Source organism: Priapulus caudatus, unplaced genomic scaffold, assembly GCF_000485595.1.
Source record: "Priapulus caudatus unplaced genomic scaffold, Priapulus_caudatus-5.0.1 Scaffold1746, whole genome shotgun sequence".
In the NCBI taxonomy this organism is placed as follows: domain Eukaryota; kingdom Metazoa; phylum Priapulida; class Priapulimorpha; order Priapulimorphida; family Priapulidae; genus Priapulus; species Priapulus caudatus.
Window position 1 is genome coordinate 27,566 of NW_014578807.1, and position 20,259 is coordinate 47,824.

At 48.3% G+C, this 20,259-nt stretch overlaps 4 protein-coding genes across 5 annotated transcripts in view; 2 read left to right on the forward strand and 2 right to left on the reverse strand.

Annotated features, from left to right (window-relative positions):
* LOC106817500 (cytochrome c oxidase subunit 6A, mitochondrial-like) overlaps positions 1 to 1,910 on the forward strand; it is a 3,702-nt gene extending 1,792 nt beyond the window's left edge. Inside the window, exons 2-3 of the mRNA XM_014822167.1 lie at positions 1,183 to 1,337; positions 1,486 to 1,910. Coding sequence (XP_014677653.1) covers positions 1,183 to 1,337; positions 1,486 to 1,593 — 263 coding nt within the window. The 3' untranslated portion in view covers positions 1,594 to 1,910. The remainder of the gene's footprint in view (positions 1 to 1,182; positions 1,338 to 1,485) is intronic.
* A 51-nt stretch (positions 1,911 to 1,961) lies between these two features.
* On the reverse strand, positions 1,962 to 7,140 carry LOC106817497 (general transcription factor IIH subunit 3-like). Of its 2 annotated transcripts, none has more exons than XM_014822164.1 (10): positions 7,094 to 7,140; positions 6,861 to 6,955; positions 6,227 to 6,330; positions 4,623 to 4,861; positions 3,815 to 3,883; positions 3,323 to 3,453; positions 2,938 to 3,060; positions 2,502 to 2,637; positions 2,252 to 2,288; positions 1,962 to 2,110 (listed from the first exon to the last, which is right to left on the reverse strand). In XM_014822164.1, the coding sequence occupies exons 1-10, from the start codon at positions 7,101 to 7,103 to the stop codon at positions 2,047 to 2,049; spliced, it is 1,008 nt and encodes a 335-aa protein (XP_014677650.1). In that variant the 5' UTR covers positions 7,104 to 7,140; the 3' UTR covers positions 1,962 to 2,046. The 2 variants fall into 2 exon arrangements, with proteins under 2 accessions (XP_014677650.1, XP_014677651.1); XM_014822165.1 differs by lacking the exon at positions 7,094 to 7,140 and adding an exon at positions 7,049 to 7,068.
* Positions 7,141 to 7,168: 28 nt separating this feature from the next.
* Positions 7,169 to 10,002, forward strand: LOC106817499 (coiled-coil domain-containing protein 43-like). Its single transcript, XM_014822166.1, has 2 exons — positions 7,169 to 7,406; positions 7,853 to 10,002. Exons 1-2 carry the CDS (start codon positions 7,201 to 7,203, stop codon positions 8,283 to 8,285), a joined length of 639 nt encoding a protein of 212 aa, XP_014677652.1. The 5' UTR covers positions 7,169 to 7,200; the 3' UTR covers positions 8,286 to 10,002.
* Positions 10,003 to 11,622: 1,620 nt separating this feature from the next.
* LOC106817496 (FERM, RhoGEF and pleckstrin domain-containing protein 1-like) lies at positions 11,623 to 20,253 on the reverse strand. Its single transcript, XM_014822163.1, has 3 exons — positions 19,631 to 20,253; positions 17,485 to 18,358; positions 11,623 to 17,447 (listed from the first exon to the last, which is right to left on the reverse strand). The coding sequence occupies exons 1-3, from the start codon at positions 19,946 to 19,948 to the stop codon at positions 15,184 to 15,186; spliced, it is 3,456 nt and encodes a 1,151-aa protein (XP_014677649.1). The 5' UTR covers positions 19,949 to 20,253; the 3' UTR covers positions 11,623 to 15,183.
* Positions 20,254 to 20,259: the final 6 nt, after the last annotated feature.

Here is a 20,259-nt window from a genome sequence, read left to right on the forward strand (position 1 = left end):
AAAGGCCTTTTCTAGAGACGAAGTAGTGCAACGGTGAACAATCGCGGAAGCTTACTGTTCTATGCCTCCTAAAGTGGAATGAAGCGGGGTTTCTGAAAAACAGTCTTTTAAGAAGTGAATAACGATTGAAGTCAATGAATGTATACACATATCAGTAGCAAGGTAAAGCCATGTAGAAGGGAACGATATGTTTTTTTTGCGCCAATAGCAGCGTACGGGCCGCATTAGCAGCGCATGCATTTTGCATGCGATCTCACGAAATTTCAATGAACCCCGTTCTGTCCCAATAACCCTCACCAAAATATAAAAAAGGTTATATGGGACAGAATTATTCGGTCTATTGTGTGCATATCATAATGTATCCAGTCACAGTGTACCACGGCATGACTTCTTTCAATCTTTGTTTGTAATACTGATTGTTTTGCTAAACAACTCTGGTTATTTTCAAGAAAGCAGTTGTTTGTACCTTAAATTTTATTGTGATGAGTAATTCAAAATTCCACCTGCGTAACAACACAACCTGATACAGTGATGTCGCAGTAATAATAATTCATAATTTAATCAGCAAATTCTAGCAATGAAATGTACTACTTATAACTAACACTGGTAGAGTGTCACAGGTGACATGTTCGTAAAGCACATATCGTATAATGTATCGGTTTATGTATGTGTGTCTTCTGCAGCAATGTAGCCATTACGAATATTATAAACATGTATACGTGTAAGACTATTCTGCTGTATTAGTATTAACATTGTGATCTGTTCGCCCAAATTATGAGGTGCAACTGTATGAATTTGATGTATGAAGGTTATGATGTTGCTGCCAAGTTGCCAACGGTCTAAGAAAATAGAAGGAACGTCTTCGAACGTTAAGACTAATGTTTGTTTCTGACAGCTGGCCTGAGCTCTGGTGGCATCGTACATGTAGAGTGTTGTGCGCTGTATGGTGACTAGTGTTGTCAATCGGGTGTAATTTTTTTTCCCCCCCGATGAAATCGATTATGGATTTTGATAACCAAGCGCTTGGTTCGAGCCACTGTTCAACCGATGATCGAGTATAATCGATGATCGTGACATCACTAAGCGCTTGGTTCGAGCCACTGTTCAACCGATGATCGAGTATAATCGATGATCGTGACATCACTACTGTATGGTGACTCTGCCACCTTACAATATTTGCAGCCGGTTCAAAGACCTGGAAGATACTGACCTTCGTCGTGGCATTGCCAGGAGTGGCAGTCTGCATGATCAACGCATACCTGTACGAGAAACACCACTTGGCTCACCCACACCAGCCAGAGTTCCACGAGTATGAGCACTTGCGCCTGCGAACCAAGGTACTATCGAGGACGAGCGATTGTAAAATGTAGTTAAAGAAAAAGTTCTAGTTTCGGAAATCGATCGCGATTCGGTAATTGAGCGAAGAGGCTGTGGATCGTTTCGTGTTGAAGACACGGTGGATGATCGATTTGCTTGCTCTTACAGAGGTTCCCGTGGGGAGACGGAAACCACTCGATCTTCCACAACCCGATTCTGAATGCTCTTCCGGACGGTTACGAAGTAAAGGTGGAGAGCCACGATGAGGAGCATTGAGCAGCAGTGCGTTATCCGTAGTCGTTAGCAAATGTCGTGTATATTACACTCATATTAGCAAGATTGTGCAGCCGGTGTACAAATCAAACTTACTACTGGTACAATAGAGAGTCACTGTTCTAGAACGTGCTAACGACATTTTCATTCCTTCAAACGGTTATGAGTCATGGATTCTACATTTTGGTATGAAAGGTGGTGATACATGATTCACTGTGAAATCTGTTGATGCTTTTTTTAATTGTTAACTGATAGTTTCCTATTGCTAAGCACGTGTAAAGTGAAACGGTGATCTAGAAGGAGAATAAAGTTTAAAGTTACAATGGGATTTTTGTATTTTCTCAACAGTACTATAATGCCGAACATCCATCGATTAGAAACAGATTACGAAATTAATTTATTCACGATCAAATATACATATGTACAAGAATATAATATTGCGAGACTACTTGCAAGTCACTTTGGTAATAGTTTTCGTTTCTTTGCCTTTCCTGGCCGGCCCATGATCTTGAAAGTTGTCCTATAAAAACAGAGTACACAAGACAAATTACTGGTTACAGGTTGTTATACTAAACAAGCAAGACTGGCTATGCACGCAAATCTTGTTATGTATCTGATTGTAAGCAATATATTTGTATTGATTATCATTTTGCATACTTACTGGCAAGTTGAGCAGATGGGACTGAAGTGGCAGAAAACTGTAATAACAAATTAAAAACATTGAATTCTTTGAGAGCAGTGAAATGAAATGACTAGTGTCACTATCCATAATGACTTTCAATTTTAACATTGATTTTTTGCACAACAAATAACCTGGGAGCTGTGCTACCTTGTGAAACCTCTGATAAATAATACTTATATCTAAGGAAAAAGTATTGCACTAGCTATTACATTAAAAAATTGTGTCTTACTTGATAGACAAACTGAACACACGTATCCTATATCAATCAGGTTACGATGACAGAAGCATGCTGCACGGTAGTCCACTTGCACCCTAGGTGGCAGCACTAATTTTTCTCTAGTATCAGCATCTGGCAAAAATACCCACTGTAAAAAACACATTATCACACTATGAAATGGTGATCTATAAATCATGGTAACATCTATAAAAATGGTGGCTATAAATCAAGGGGGCAGTTGCCACTCCCAGAGAAATGTAGACACATTACATGATGATTGGTTGGCACCTTCCCAGAACAAAAGGCATGTCGCTTTGCCCCTCTCCCAGGCAAATTCGCTTAGCTAAGCATCTGTTAAATGAGGACCATTCTATAATGCCACCTTCATAGGCAGTATAAAGTAAAACCATACGTCACAAATATACCGTGTGAAAGACTGATAGCTCACCAGTAAATATTGTAATAGGCCCATTGGATTGGGAATTTGGAGATAAATTCCTCCAGTGATGTCACTTCCTTGCTGCAGCAGCCCGGAATCCTTCCCCAAAAGGCAAGCATCAATTGGAACGTTCTGAAATTCCCAAACAGACAATAAATCACACGAAGAATGCTAAAAATACCTAAACCTAAGTACATGCCAGTGTCACATAAGATGCTTAAGCACAAATGTGCATGCACTGTTAAAATATCTTCATCTAAACCTACAATACAAGCACGACACTAACTAGAAGATTGGAGAAACACACCAATTGGCATGTGCAGGAAAATGAGCCAGTAATACACATGTGTAAGCTTAGTTACCAACACAGATAAGATTATACTGACATGCATACCAGTTTTTGTGCAGTGAAAACAGCATTCATGAAGGGTAGGTATTGAGATGCACTATCCTCCCCAGCTTTGATCACCAAAATACGTGACTTCAAGCCTTGTTTTGTATGCTCCTTCATCATCCTATGTATGTCTGTGAGCTGGGTCAAGGTAATGACACACAAACTGGCAATGACCAGACAATGTTTCAGTTATCCAATACTTACACCCAATTACCGTTTACGTATGCCCTAATTTGCTTTCCACAATTTTGACCCATCCATTTACTAAACATACACAAAACACATTATTATGAAGACTATAGTATCTATACACGCTACAGTATCTTATGCACTGCCAAAACTAACAAAATTGTAAACAAAACGTTATTTGTTTCTCGTTCAATGCCTTCATAATAATCCCCTGTGAACAACTTCTGATGTGTATTACCACTGTCATCACGTTGCAACCATGTAGATATGGCCCGATTGGTAAAAACTTGCATGCAAGGATACAGCACAGTGCAAGTGCTAAAGCACCAGCGAGCATCGTTTCTGCACGGAGTATGTTATCTTGAGATGAATCTGCAAATTTTGTATGCAAAAATCACAATAGGCATTCATGAATACCGTTCAACAGACTAGCAGTGCCACCTGATGGCTGTTTTAATTAAACTTACTGATGAAGGATTTTGTCATACAAAGTTACAGCTAAAGCACACAGGTGTTAACACAAGTCATTACACTGTTAAGTGTTAACGTAGTTTCATTTAACATTGTTTCCTTATTGTGTCGTTGAGAAAAAAGATACCACTGTCAATGAGGCGTAGGCTATATTATAAGAACTAATCCATGTACTGAGTAAAATTTTACCCTTTATGTAACAACGCATGTCTTCTTTATTTATACAAACTTAATGTGTTAAAAATTTAGGCACATGTGCAATCCTTAACTTTTCCAACCGTCAAATTTTTCTTAAATTATCTTCATTTCAACTGAAGTTGCAGTTTTCAGGAACCTAACTACAACGTCAATGGCGGAATCAGTGTATACTTTAAGTTTAACCGAGATGGGCCAGGACGCATAATCGACCGACAATCAGTATAACACACATAAAATAACGATTTCAAAAATCTAACTACGACGTCACTAGCAGAAACTCGTGTATAATTGAGCAGAAAAGGCTGGTCTAGCGTCGATCATCATCATCACCAGTCAGATACCGCCTATCAGTTACGACGTTAATGGAGGAATCGGCGTATTCTTGAACCAGGATGGTCTAGTGTTGTTTATCGGCGCCCGTAATCGCCAGGCGAGCGCTCACCGTTAAGTATCATCTCCTTGAGCTGGTCGATGAGACTGTCATCTAGCTGTGCAAGCAGCTCGTGCCTGCCGTCCGATGACGTCTGCTTGCCCTCGCCGCACGACCCCGGTCCGTTCGTCCGACTAAACATGGAGTCGTTGCTCTCCTCGCCCGTCGCCATGGAAATGACATCCTCCCTCGGCTCGACACTCGGCGGTGCTGCAGCGGTGGCGCTCTCTGCCTTCGGGTAGAGGAACTTGCTGTGTGGGAGAGACAAGGGTGTGCGACGCGAGTTAACTTAATTGTGAGAGCGGTTTGGAGAGAGGTTACCACTTGTATGTACTTGTATACATTGTGAATTCAGATATATATTTATTTATTTGTATATATAGCAAATTCAAACATCACAATTTCGTTGTTGCACCTGCAGTTTTTTTAAATAAAAATTCTAAAAACAACTTTCTAAACTTTGAATGTAGGGGTGGACGACACTAGTATTATTGGCAGTAATCAGAAAACAAGACAGTTTGGATGTTAACACTTACAATGCCATCGGCTGTAAATTGCTTCATGATCAAGAGCATGAACACAGGCACTTGGAGCATTTCAATAAAATATAATGCTAAATAAATACAAAATCTAATTACTACCAGTCTTCATGTTTCTATACTCTCTTTCACCTATTATTGACGACAATTTTCTGTAAATGCCGTCCAAATGCTCACCTCCAACAAACGCTGGCTGCCGCTGTACACTGACACATAAATATATAGCAGGTAGGAAAGCGTGCTGCCAAAATTTCACACGAATACAACACAAATATTCAACCATTCTACTCCATCTTTGTTTCTATTTGAAGGACAGTGTTCACTTTTATAAAAACATACTGTCTGTGTTCGTAACCGAGCTGTGTCACGCGAAATCACACAAAGCCTGACGAAATTCTCGCTTCCTCCCGTTGCAGATTATGTAAATAGCTGTCAGAATCAGGAAACACCCACCGGCGCTCTTCGTAACCTCATCTTTGCGCCGCAACGCTGCAACGTTTTTGCAACGCTCCACTGGCGGCTTCGACCTTGGCTTTGACGAGGCTGGTACGGGAGTTGGAAAGCAGCGTGGTAATTTCCCAAAATGCAGTGCGTCGTCTATAGCCCTGTACTTGCAGCCATTTACATAAACTGCGCAACGGGAGCAAACGCGAGAATTTCGTCAGGCTTTGTGTGATTTCGCGTGACACAGCTCGGTTACGAACACAGACAATATGTTTTTATAACAAGTGAACACTGTCCTTCAAATAGAAACAAAGATGGAGTAGATTTGAAGGTTATTGAAGGTTGTTGTAAAAGTAGGTTGAATATTTGTGTTGTATTCGTGTGAAATCAAGCGAGCGTCGAGCGAATTTTGGCAGCACGCATTCCTACCTGCTATATATTTATGTGTCAGTGTGCAGCGGCAGCCAGCGTTTGTTGCAGATAAGCATTTGGACAGCATTTGCAGAAAATTGTCGGCAATAATAGGTGAAAGAGAGTATAAAAACATGAAGACTTTGGTAGTAAATAGATTTCGTATTTATTTAGCATTATATTTTATTGAAACGCTCCAAGTACCTGTGAGTATAAACATACCTCTGATCTGTATGGGAGGCTAACACAGCGAGCTTGTTTTCACTGTTCAACATTAGATGCGAGTTGCAGAAAACCATGATGCTGTCGAGGCATTTATGAAGTTGCTGGAATGGCCAAAAAATTACTCAAAATTAACTGGAACAAATTTATGGCATGTGCTGACGCATCAGACATCACCTTACTAATGCTTATAGGGTCTATGTCCCCCAGGGTACTGCCGGAACGTACCTTGGGTACGGTCCGGTATACCGGCACGTACCCTGGTAACTATTTGATATGGTTAGGGTTAAGGTTAGGGTTAAGTTTAGGGTTAGGGTTAGGGAGTAGGCGTAGGCAATTACCTAGACTCGTTAGTGGAGTAGGCGAGGTACAGTCCGGCATATTAGATAGTACCAGGGTACGTTCCGGTATACCGGACCGTACCTAGGGTACGTTCCGGCAGTACCCTGGGCCTGGGGGACATAGATCCTCTCAGCCTTACTAATATATAACCGTAACGTAGCATACTACATGTGTAGTAGAACAAATCTCGTGTAATGTTTTCTGTGGGAAAAAGCACTTTTCTTAGTGAGTTTATGATAATCATATTACTCTTGTCTTGGTGTTAACACATTAATTCGACCCAACAACTTACATTCTCGTCCACTCCTGATTCGGTTTGCATACAATTTTCTCCCCACCACACTGGATTTGTATCCACAATAACTACAAGCAAGCATCCTCCCTCTTCTGCAAAAAAAACAACAGTTTGAGCTATTTATTAGATGTAGAATTAATAATTATTTACAATGGGGTCAGATCACAATAATGTGACAATACAACCGTAGAAGTTGAATAACTGATTGATGTATAATTTCTGCTCCTTACCTGCTGCCATGCTTGGTCATGTTGGTAGCAGATTTGTAAAGCTCATTCTTATTCGCTCATGTAAAAGCCAACCAATCACGCAACCCGTATCATATGGCAGGGAAAAAATGGCAGCCCCCACTGAAAGTTTCGATAATTGGCTTTCTAATAAATTAGTGACTTTAGAAATTGATGCAGATGTCTTTCACTCATACATAGTAGGCATATTGGAAGGGGATGAATCAGCGGAAGAAAAGAACGAGGCCTTACAGGGCATTATTCAAAGTTGTGTAGATGCAGACTCCCAGAAAGTCTGTGATGAAATATTGGACAGGTAAACACGTTGTCGTTTGAACATTGATTGAGTGTACGCCAGTACGGTATACGAAACTATCATGTGATTTATAAAATGTATTGTTTAGCTCACAGGCATACACGCACACTCGGATTTACGCAAGCACTCGCACACGCACACACACAGTGACAGGCATCATATAATATATGACAGACAGGTACATCATTGACATCACTGATACTCAGTCACTACATCTTCTGACAGTGATACTTTTGAGTTTTGACTTTTGTTAGGGGTCGGGTTGTTGTTTGGGTTAGGAATATATGTTTCATCAATTCTTGAAGTTGCTGCTAACTCTTTGTGAATTTGTGAATGGAAAGTAGAAATCCAGCTGGTAATTAAAACTATCCGTGGACTGTAGTGTGCGCAAAATATAATTCTACTTGATTATATCCTTCTAAGTTCTATACATTTGTTCTTATCAGATGGGAATCAGCTTCAGGAACTCAAATCACTGACAAAACCGATGCCGCAAAATTCTCCGTCGAAGACAAACTTTCCAGCATGCTAGGTAAAGATATTCCCTCCGTGGCAAGAACGCAGAAAATCACAGAAGAGGAAAAGCAACGACGAGACGCGATCGTTTCGCACTACGGTAACGTGGCAGATGAAGGTTCTGACGGTGATGAAGACCATGACGACGGTGACTATGACGACGACGATGCTGGACTGTACAAGAACGTCAACGTGCAGTCGGTGATGAACGTAGAAAAGGATCGCAGAGAGAAGATGAAGGAGGAAATGCAAAAGAAGAAAACACGCGACCAGCAGGGGAGAGATGAGCAGAAGAAGAAAGTTGAAGAAAGGAAAGAGAAGGAGAAAAAGAGAACACAGAAGGGGGAACGGCGCACGAGATAGTATGAAGAGTAGTTGCTGTGAATTGTAATTGCTTTCAGCATTTGCTCCTCAATCCTCCATGATGGCTACACATCTAATTTATTTTACAAGTTTGAGAATGTATGTCGTAAAGTGTAGAATAAACGCAAGGTACAATCAGATGTGACACTCGTGACCATGTTATGCAGTAAGTGAGTACTAAACGATTGTGGTGATGTCACGATTGAGAAAGAAAACGTACATGTAAAGGGGTAGAAATTAACTTTTGAACACGGGAGTCCAACGGACTCCCTACCCTCAAAAAGAGGGAGTCCGCAGCAAAATGAGGGAGTCCGCAGCAAAATGAGGGAGTCCGCAGTCTGAGGTTCAAAATTAAAGATAATAACAATAACGCATGTGCTTATTTTTAAGATTCATGCAGTTGCACGTCTGCCAAATTTTCTTCGGGCATTAGCTGAAAAAATATGGTAATTCCGCTAGGCCGTGCTCCGGAACGAACTAGTCGGTATCGCAGAATTTTCAGGGAGTCACACGGACTCCTGCATATGTCAAATCAGGGAATATTTGACTCCGGACTCCCGTTAATTTCGCACCCTGCATGTATGTTGTTCAAAGGCAGTATAAGTTTTATAGTAGATGCACTGATTACACAGAGCATTGATGATGAGCATTGTGGAAGTATTCTGTAGTAATTGTAATAAGAAATAAGACTCCTGTCTCAGGAGTGTGTGGAGAAAAGTTAAATGTATCTAGAAATGCTTGATATATTTATAACTTGATGTGCAGTGAAATGCTACGTATTTATAAAAAAAAACGGGTGCCTTTTAACTTTTTAATTCGGAAAGTAGAGGATAGGTGAACCAGAAATGTTGAAATAGTTGCCAGTTGATACCTCTCAGAATCATTAACGAATGAATATTTTAATGAAATATGGAAGGTATCGATCTTCATCATTGAGTAATAGGCTTGCATGTGTGTGACAAGCCCTAATATATTACAGGTAATCCTTGTTTGATGGCAATCTGGTTTGTGTTGCTTTGTTATTACCTTGTTAAGGATTAGTTAGGAAACATACTCATGTAGTCTTGCAAAGCTACGGTATTACGTCAATCGGGTGCCACCTGCTATTCAATACAATCTTATAACACATAGTGCAGGGACGTAATTTAACCCCAAGCGTAAGCCAGGTACTCTTCAGTAAGCATAATATCAGCGATGGTTCCTCTTAAGTGAGTATCAGTCAGGGATGGTACGTCTTTAATGTGGCAGCCATTTATTGATATTGTCATCTGTTCACGCACCTTACTTCACCATGTAGATTAAATAGTATTGTAAATAACACTCTTTCCGTATTATACAATGTGTTTGGACTGGCCAAATATTCCCTAGAACTCCCCCCCCCTCCCACTATCATACAAATTTAACATTTGTTCCTGTAGTGCGATATACATCAAATAGTATCAGTTTTAAGAGATACATTAATGATAATGAACAAGGAATACCTGTAAAATTGATGCTTACGTGTTACCAATGTCCAGCATTCTGTAAACATCGTTTGTTTATCTCATTATAATAATCTACTTAATGCTCGGATAGTATTGAAAAAAAGTAGGCAGTTTTGTGTACAAACGCTCGAGCAAGAACAATTCTATTTTGCTATGTGAAGCTACATAGTGTTCGCGCGTCAAGATGAAATAAATTTGGGAGTTGAGCCCAACTCTGACAATCACTGTTTAAATTTGGTTCTGTGGTGTTACGGATCTCTACTGTAAATTTCAAGCTAACCGTGTTAATACACTTGAATAGAGAGAATAGCAGATCCTGAAAGACTCCTCGCAAGCGTTCTATCAGTCTAATTAACTCGAGAAAATGCTCCCGCTATAGCAAAAAAAAACGTCAGCGTTTTTTTCTATTTCATTCAAAGTTCATTAACGAGGGAAAATGTTTAAAAAATCGGTTCGAAAAACAAACGCACGCGACAGACGTACGTAATGTGATTGCGTTGATTTACAGAAAGACGATGTGTTTTTACGACGTATGCACGGCGAGCGTGTCACGCAGAATGGGGGAGGGGGTCAACGAAATGTTTGCTGCTAATAATGAACGACGCTCAACATGCATAACAACTACGAGAGTACGTGCTAAGAATACACGCCACCTGGCGGAGCATACAGCGTCGACGTATGGTCGGCTGTCTTCTACTAACACTACTAAAGGCTGACACTATTAGACCAACACCGCATCGTGTTAGAGAACAAACAATTTACTCGCTGAAATTAATTGTGTTAGCGTCTCTCTCTCTCTCTCTCTCTCTTTCTCTCTCTCTCTCTCCTCTACTCTCTCTGTGTGTGTTGGATGCTGTGTGTGTGTGTGTGTGTGTGTGTGTGTGTGTGTGTTGTGTGTGTGTGTGTTGGTGTGTGTGGTGCGCCTGTGTAGTGTGTGTGTGTGTGTGTGTGTGTGTGTGTGCCGTGCCGTGCGTGGTGCTGCCGTGCGGCGTGCGTGCCGTTGCGTGGCGTGCGTGCGTGCTGTGTGGTGTGTGTGTAGTGGTCTCTCTCTCTTCTCTCTCTCTCTCTCTCTCTCTCTCTCATCTCTCTCTCTCTCTCTCTCTCACTCTGTTGGTGTGCTCGTGTGCGCCGCGTACGTGCGTGCGTGCGATGCATGGCCCGCTTAGTGTTGGCGCTGGGACGTGTGTGTTAGAACCTCGCAAGCCTTCCATAGCTAGCCACTAAATAACTAGCTCACGCAACAAACTGATAAACAACAGAACAGCGGGGTTCTATGAAGAGTATAATAGTAGTAACTGTATTATTATCGAACAATTGTCACCGACGATCCAACGCATACAACGCATAAAAATTAACGCGGACATGCAACACAATTTATCTCCACAACCTTCGGACATAGATCTCTCTATCTGCCGCTGAACCCTTTTCTCTTTCCTCAACAGCGAACCCACCTCTGCCTTCTGTACTGTCCTGTCTGCCTCCCGTCTGTCTGTTTCTTCACTCTCACCTACCCTCGCTCTCTTTCATTCTCCCTCATCTCGATCTCTCTCCTCTCTCCTCATCGTCGTCGTCTCGTCTCTCGCTCTCGTCTCTCCTCTCTCCTCTTCTCTCTTTTCTCGCTACTGCTTCTACGACCCTCTCCGCTTTCGTCTCTCTTTCAGCCGCGCGCTCGTCCGCTTTCTTCATCTCTCTCCATCTCTCTCCTCCTCTTCTCTCTGTTCTCTCCTCTCTCTCTCTCTCTCTCTCTCCTCTCTCTTCTCTCTCTCTCTTCTCTCTCCCTCCCTCCCTCTCTCTCTCTCTCTCTCTCTCTCTCTCTCTCTCTCTCTCTCTCTCTCGCTCTCTCTACAAACAGCCATGGCAGATGACGCTTACACACAACACAGTCGGCGATTGCTAAACCGATCCGCAAGCAGAACGCACACGTACAAAAATTGCTGCTATCATAATCATAGCTACACACAAAATGTAGCTAGTCACAAACTGCATATAAGAATCGAAACGCCGCCGACGGACACGTTTCGTTACGTACGACAGCTATAGAAGGGAAATAACTATAACGCAAAAGCGTACACTTGAGTTTGTACAGTTAAAATGATGGCGATACCGAACAAGCGAGAGCAGTGAGAACTGGTACTGATATGGCAAAGAACATTAAAAACTAGACAGTATGCCTTGCTCGTCCTTCACTAACCTGACCCCCTACTAGACAGTCGACCTAGCTGGATATATATATATATATATACATACATACATACATACATACATATATATATATGTATGTATATCTTACTATCACAACCTTCACCCCCAGGGTATTCACGCACGCGAAATTAGCTACACAAAACAACACTCAGGTCCTTTGACAAGAATAATGTTAACAAATCGAGTCAAAAATGTAAAAACCGCCCGAATAAAGGGAGGGAAAACCGGCACTTGGCGCGCGCGCACGAACACGAAGAAATCCGCGAACAACAACTGCGCCCTCTGGCGGCGTAGATCCGCATGCACATGGCGACATGCGGTGTCAGTCTAACTACTCGTTCTTTCGTCGGCGAGCCGAGACGTGCTGCTGCTATGAAACGCGCGTGGCGTGCGGATGGACGACATTCACAAGTGTTTTTTTCTACAGACACAGGAGATACATCATTTTCTCGACGGGCATAAGTGATTTCGGTAAAAAAATGCACACCAGATGGCGCTGCCTCTGCCATGACGTCACATGGGCGGGGGTTGGGGGGAGACACGTGAGACAAATACATACATGGTCGGTGGGCGCACGAGGCAGACGATATATATGCGCTAATTATCGCCATGTAGCTCTACCGTCGGTGATACCCCGGAAATATGCCGGTGCTGCCATCTACCGTCGCTCACGCACACTAACCTTAATTGATTTATCGTCGTCAGTAACCTTGCATCATTCGCAATGCGGAGTGTAATTAAACAACCATTAGTTAATAAAATCATTAGTTTTTACCTTTATTCACTTCGACCTCGATCCGCCGCCCGATTCTGAACGGTCGATCGAGTTTTCGGCGAATGTCAAATCATTTAAAAGGTGGCGCCACTAGCCGCCGACACGTACACGGGAAACGTTACAAAACTACGGCAGCCGGTGACGTCACCACGCACGCGAAATGCTCGATGTGTGAAAACCCCAAAACTCGTCTCAAAACTCGCCACCGCTATCGATATAAGTATATATACAGGAACGAATGAGACTGCCGCCCCATGCCGCGCCTCGCTGCTCTCCTCTCCCGATTCCGTGGAAAGTAAATGCATTGGGGAACGTCTAAAACCGCGCGGGAGAATCTCGCATCGTGTTCCGGACGCCCGCCGACGGTCGCCGTGGCAACGCTCTCTCGGGGTCCGCCAGGTGGAGCCACGTCATGAGATCCGAGTAGAAAACGCGTTTCGGCGCTCCTAAGTACGATCAGTAAAAAATACTCTGCGTTGGTAGCATGGTGTGCACCTTGCCAGACAACGACCCTGAGAATAACGTGGGTGGTGGTAGTGCAGCGTGTGGTAGCGGGTTCAGTGTAGGGGTAGTGCATAGGGCAACGTGAGAGCAGAGAGGCAGGCAGTGCACAGGCCGTGTACCTATCACTCCCGGTCAACGCGCGTGACCAGCAATACTCCCGATCTCACATCTCGCGAAAATTACAGCATGCATCGCCTGACAGCGTCTACCTCCAACTTTCACGCGGGTGGTGGGACTCACACGGACCCTCGCCGAACCAAACGCGAGAATTATGTCGCACAGTTGTCCATTTCTCGCGGCTAAATGTGCCAACCAATGTCAGATTGAGTCATCGATAAGGTTGGCAGGCATGGTGACACGAACAGAGTAGAGGTTTGTTGCATTGCATGCTTACCGGAATACGAACGGGTTTAAAAAGTCCGAAAAACCACCTGGAATTCCGGACATTGACTTCACGCAGAAATAGGACCAAGGTAAAAATGAAGACGTTGGAGGCACCGCAATCGTAACGAACTACAGAGACAGATCGTGCTGACCCTAGTAGCATCAACTACATTAATCAGCCTTAGTCCTATCTCCTGGAATGTACTCAATGCCTTCTACAGATATGACAGGGGTGACGTTGAATCAAATTGGGGTGATGGCAGGGAGGGGGAAGAAAGGGTTAGTTTCGCATTTCCACCTGCAGGACCTGATGGGCTGACAGATTTTGTCTGACCAAGCATAGCCACGGATCACACAACATTCCTTTGCGCGAGTTTCGCTTTGTATTCCAGCAGAAGGAGAGAGGTCGCGCCACACGTGATGGGAACCTTCCTTTCCACGGTCACAATTCGTGTCTCTCCGCGGGAGAAGGGCGGGCAGTCACACGTGACGGAAGACACATTCCTTTCCACGGCCACACGATTTATTTCGCAGCAGAAGGAGGGAGGGGGTTGCGGATCAACAGAACATTTCGTTGCACTGTCACGATTGGTCTCTCCGTGGGAGAGAGAACGGTCGCACACGAACGCATCGTTCCTTCTCACTGACAAACGACTGCGTCTCCCGGCAAAAGAAGGGGCGGGGAGGTCACAGACGAACCGAACATTCTTTCGCACGGCTCCGTGAATTCCTCTGCCCTCAGGAGAGGCTTGGGCACTGGGGCCAACACTGGCTGGGGCCAGTCCAACCACCCAGGTGGGGCCACCACCCAGGTCCAACCAACCTCGGTTGGGCCAGACCACCCAACACTGGGTGGTCCCAGTCCAGTGTTGAGACCAACACTGGACCAACACCGGGCGTTGGGACTGGGACTTTAGAGTTGCCTTTCTTACAGGCAGGCACGCTCGTCCGTGACCCGCCGCCACCACCTAGAGGGTCGTCCTACACGCGGCTGCGGACACGCGAACACACACATCATCGTCATCGTCGGTAATCATGCGTGCGAGGCGGTGGATTCACACTCACTGTCTCTGCAGGTTGCGCCACTAGCAGCAGTCGCGCGTCTGCTTGTCGACTGCTCCGCCCGGCAACGGTTGCCGCGGGCAGCGCGCTTCCTTACACACGCGCGTTGTCAGACTATGGAAGCACTTACAGAATGAACACGCGCGGGAAACACATCGCGGCTTTCGGTCTGGTCCGCCCGCGATTCGGGTGCGCCGGACGAGCACAGCGCCACCTGGTGGTCAAGCGCGCACGCGACACGACTCCGATGCCACCTGGCGGTCGCTGCGCGTCATTACGACATGACACGACACCACCGCGCTGCGTGCGCGCACACGGCTACGGACACCACGCCGCCTCATCGCGGTTATGGAAGGACGCGCGGCATCGGCAGGACCACGCACGTGCGCGCTGCAACATGCTGCGACACCATCGCGTCGCCCGATGTCCGCGACAATAGACGACCATGCTGCATCGCGGCTATGGAAGGAAACACTCGCTGCCTCGCTCAGTAGTCGGAGTCGAAATACGAGTCGAGACCTCCTCCGCCTCCCCCTCCGCCCCCTCCTCCGTACGCCCGGTCGTGCGGCGTCGCGGCCTGCGTCGCGCTGCCCACCACCTCCATCCAGCGGCCGAAGAGGTACTCGCTCTCCGCGCGGAAGAAGTAGACGTGGTTCTTGAACTGCAGCTTGAAGACGAGGTCCTTCTGGATGGCGTCGCACGGCTCGGGCGTCGACGCCGCGTAGCCGAGCACCGGGAGGCTCGCGAGCGGCGCGTCGTCGTTGAACGTCTTGTAGAAGAAGAGGCAGAAGTTCGCGAAGACGACCCACAGCTTCTGCCAGCCGTCCGAGTTCTTGAACTTGCGGAGGAGGTATCCGCTGAGCTGCGCGGCGGCGGCGCGGCGGTAATCGCGCGCACCGACGCTCGCGTTGCGGTGCCAGCAGACGTGCGTCGACGTGTTGCCGCGCTGCTGGAAGCTGCGCTCGCGAGCCTCCGGCGTGTCGTCGTCGCCCGCGCCCCCGCGTCCGTCGTCTGCGTCGTCACGGAGACGCAGCGCGGGGGGACGCGCGGCGGCGTCGTCGTCCCGCCCCGCCGCAGCGATCGCGCGGTTGATGTCCTCCACCCAGCGGTACTTCTCCTCCTCGCTGCTCGCGGCGACGTTGATCGCCCGGCTGCCGTTGTAGAGCGCGAAGCAGTGCGGCACGGCAACGCGCGACTCCGGCGTCTCCTCGACGACCATGCCGCGCACCGCCAGCTGCCCGTGAACCTTGAACTGCAGGTAGGGCTGCGAGGTGCGGTTCGCGTACACCAGCGCGTCCGAGAACAGGAAGAACATCCGCTGCTGGTACCCGCGCTTCGAGAACTTCTGCATGCACCCCTCGCGCACGAACGCGCGCCGCGCGTCCACGACCCCGTCCACGCCGCCGAGGTCACGCTGAACCTCGATCAGCTTGACGAGATTGTCGCAGGCTCGGCGCGCGTCCGCGCGAGCGTCGAGCGTCGCCGTGACGCCGGCGAGAGCCGCGCGGAGGTCGGCGGCGTCCGCGTGCGACGCGCCGTAGTAGTGCAGCATCGTCTCCAGCACGCGGCGGTAGTGCAGCAGCCGCTGCGCCGGTTTCACCGCGAGCAGGTTCAGCGGGAGGTAGCAGTCGCGGCGCGTCTCGAACGCGCGCCGGAACCGCGCGAGGGCGCCACCGGCGCGGCACGCGGCGTCGAGCGCAGACAGCGCGGGCGCGAGAGCGTCCAGGTAGGTGGCGTACGCGTCGAGGTCGAGCCGGGTGAGGAAGACGTCGCCGACGCGGTTGCACACCGCGGCGGCGCCCCCTGCCGGACGCGTCTCCCACGCGGCGAGGCGCGCCTCGAGTTCCTTCATGACGGCGCAGTGGACGCGGTGGATCGGTTCGACGAGCGAGACGATGGTGCCGAGCGCCGCCGCGTCGTCTAGTGGCGCCATCTCGCGGCGGAGAGCGACGGTGATGACCTCGAGGTCGGTGCGGTACGTCCGCTCGGTCGATAGCAGCTCCTTGCACATGTAGTAGGAGCGGTCGTGCGGGTAGGCCTTGCGCTTGAGGGGCACGGCCGGGGGCTCGTGCGGGATCACGTGCAGCGGAGAGGGCGACGACGCGGTAGGTGGCGCCCCGTTGTGGGCGTTGTGGGCGTTGTCGTTCTCCTTCAGTGCGTGGATCTCCTCCTCCTTGCTGCTCGGTTCTTTCTGCTTGACCTCCTCCTGCTCCTCGTCCTCCTCGTTCTTTTCGTCCTGCACTTCGTTCTCCGCCTCCTGCCGATTCTGCTGCTGCTGTTGTTGTTGCTGCTGCTGTTGGTAGAGTTGCTGCTGTTGCTGCTGCAGCTGCTGACGCCACTGCTGCTGCTGCTGCTCGAATTCCGGCTCGGACGGCGGCGGCGGCGGCACATCCGGGGGCGGGATGTATGGAATCTCCGGTCGCGAAGGCACGTTCGGCTGTTTCCGCGGCGACTCGTCCGGCGACGGCGGCGCCCCCTCCTCGACGTCGGCCGTCACGGTGCCCGGTGGCGCCACCTCTGGGCTGGACGCGCTCTCGCGGCGCGGTGGCGGTGGGCTCGGGGACAGGCCGCGCGCCTCAGGCAGTCTCTGCGGCGGCAGCATCTCGATGCGCGGCGGCGGGGTGGACGGGGTCAGCGCCGGGGTCACCTCCCTACTGCTCGCGCTCGCAAAGTCCCCGCCGCGCTCGCTCCGCGGCGTCGTCACGTCGCTTCCCGCCGCCGCCACCAGGTGGTGCGACGCCCCGCTCGTCTCTGACCCGCGACGCACCATCCGCGGCTCGCTGAGCGCGGATGAGCGCGGCGTTGATCCGCGGCGCGGGCCCGCCGCCGCCGCCGAGATGTCCGAGACTTCGAGACGTGCGTCCGCTGAGAGTGCGCGCGAACGGCGCGCGCTTCACGTAGCCGTCCCGCACGTCGTCCACCATCTCCTTCATCGTGCGACCGCTGTAGCGGAACTGCGATCCCTTGCTGAGCAGCGTCTTCCGTCGCCGCGGGATGCGCGCGACCGTTGCGCAGCGGAAGAACGCGTGGTGCTCGACGCACTTCTTCCAGAAGTTCTTACAGCGGTCGCGGTCGTCGAAGTAGAACTCGACCGTGTCCTTGTAGTAGCCGTGTCCCTCCGGGTGCAGCTTGACGAGGAAGCGCCGCCGCTTGAAGCTCAGCTTGCGTACCTTCGCCCACGAGAACGTGTTGATCTTCGTGAACTGCTGGAACACGTGCAACCCGAGGTGAGCGACGGCGAGGTTCAGCGGAACCCCCTCGTGGTCGCGCGCGGAGTGAACCTTCACGCCGTACAACTCGACCTTGCGCGCGATGTCCAGGAGCATGTAGTCAGCGTCCGCCGGCGACAGCCCGACGTGCCGGCGGTGATTGTCCATGATCTGTCGCTCGAGATCGTCGCACTGATGCGGAACGAACTTGTAGTGCGAGAGGTAGGAATGATCCGGGTAGTCCTCGCTCGTGAAGTCCCCGCACTCGGCCTGCACGACGTAGGACGCGAGGAGGGCGGCGGTGGCGTCGTTGCACGGCATTGCGCCCGTCACCAGGTCGCGCTTTATCTGCAGCGCGAACAGGTAGCGCGTGTACTCCTCCTCCAGCTGGCCCGGGTCCGGCGTGTAGAACTTGACGGCAAAGTTGAAGCGAAGCGTGGGGAGTCCGCACACCTGTAACGATGGTGCGAGAGAGTAATTAACGAATAACAATGGTGATGATGATGGTGATGACAATTACAATGGTGATGATGATGGTGATGACAATTACAATGGTAATGATGATGGCAAAATGATAATAATAAAGGTAATAATAAGGGTAAAAATAATAACAACTAGAGCACTTGGAGAGCGCAGGCCGCCAAGGCAGCTCAATTCTCTCACTGTAAAAATTTTTATTAATTAATTAATTAAATAATTAATTGAATCCGGATCACCACCAAAATGTAATCAATTCCCAAGTTACCCCATTTCTGACCTATCCTGAAAATTTTATTAATTGATTAATTAATTAATTAATTGGGTCCGGATTACCACCAAAATCTAATCAATTCTAAGTTACCCCATTTCTGACCTTTCCTGAAAATTTTATGACAATCCTTCCAGAACTTTTCTAGTTAGGCTGTACACAAACAAACCAACGCACAAACCCACAAACCAACAAACACACGCTGGTAAAAACATGCCAACCCCTTGGCAGAGATAATAATAATAATAAAAATAATAATAATAATAATAATGATGACGATGATTACAACAACAACAAAATAATGATGATGATGATAATAATTATAATTATTATTAATAGTATATAACGATAACCCCGGATTCATAATAATCTGAGAAGGTCCTTGCTGTGACAGCGATCGCGTGCAATAGAGCCAAGCACAATATATTAGCAACAGTAGATAATGTATTTCCATTTACTGCCATTTACAGGGATAGTGACTGTCACAATGTTTGCATAATGGCATGTTTTAGGGTAATAAATATTTTACTGCTTCTGCTTCTGTTGCTGCTGCTGCTGCTGGTGCTGCTGCTGCTAAAACGTCTGTTACTGCTACTGCTACTAAAAAGAGCGTAGCTGAAGCATTCTGTCTAGCGGGGGGTGGGGGTGCAAAGCTAGATGGCCTCTTGGCAGTTGACCTTGGCCAATTCACCATTGACTACTATATTGGTCTGGAGAGAGCCCCACCCTAACCCCAACCTTAAGCCTAACCATATCTTAATCCTAACCATATCTTAATCCTAACCCTAACCCTAACCTTAACACCCACCCTAACCCCAAACCCTACCCTAATTCTAACACCAACCCTAACCTTAATCCTAACTCTAACCCCAACCTTAGCCCTACCCCAACACTACCCTAACCTTAACCTCTACTCTAACCCTAACCCACCCCTAACCCTCACCCTCACCCTAACCCCACCCTAACCGTACTCTCACCTGTTTCCAGAAGGCCTTGTCGAGGTCCAGCCAGCAGCGGTTCCCGAGCAAATCCGTGAACTCCAGCCCGAAATAGTCGCTCTCCAACAAGTTCAGGTTCTTGCACACCTGCTGGTAGAGCACCTTCCCCAGAGCCTTCTGCGGCACCTTGAACAGGCCCTCCGTGTCGTCGAGCATGACGACGCGAGCGAGGATGTACTTGCCTTTACGCGGCGTGTCCGTCGACACGGGCGTGATGCTGCCGCCGCTCGCAAGCCCTGTCCGCGGCGGGCTGTCGCATCGCCGCGGCAACGACGACGAGTTTGCGTTGTGCGCCATGGCGACGGCGACGTCAGCGTAGGTGGCGCCGGCGATGCAGCGGGGGGTCTCGTCGCATGTCCGTCCCGCGATCGCGAGGTGCGGTCGCCGCTAGGCGGCGCTGCCTGTCCTTCGCGGGTTTTGGTATTTTTTTTCCCCGATTTCTTTTTTTGCTCACTGGGGCGCGCTCTCGTCGGTGACGTCGATTATCGCCAGGTGGCGCTGTCACAATTCGATCGGCGCACTTTACACAGGAGTTTGTTGTGTGTGTTTGGTTTTCATTGTTGTCGTCGAGGCGGTTAGTCCAAACGGTCACACGCGAGTTTCGGCAA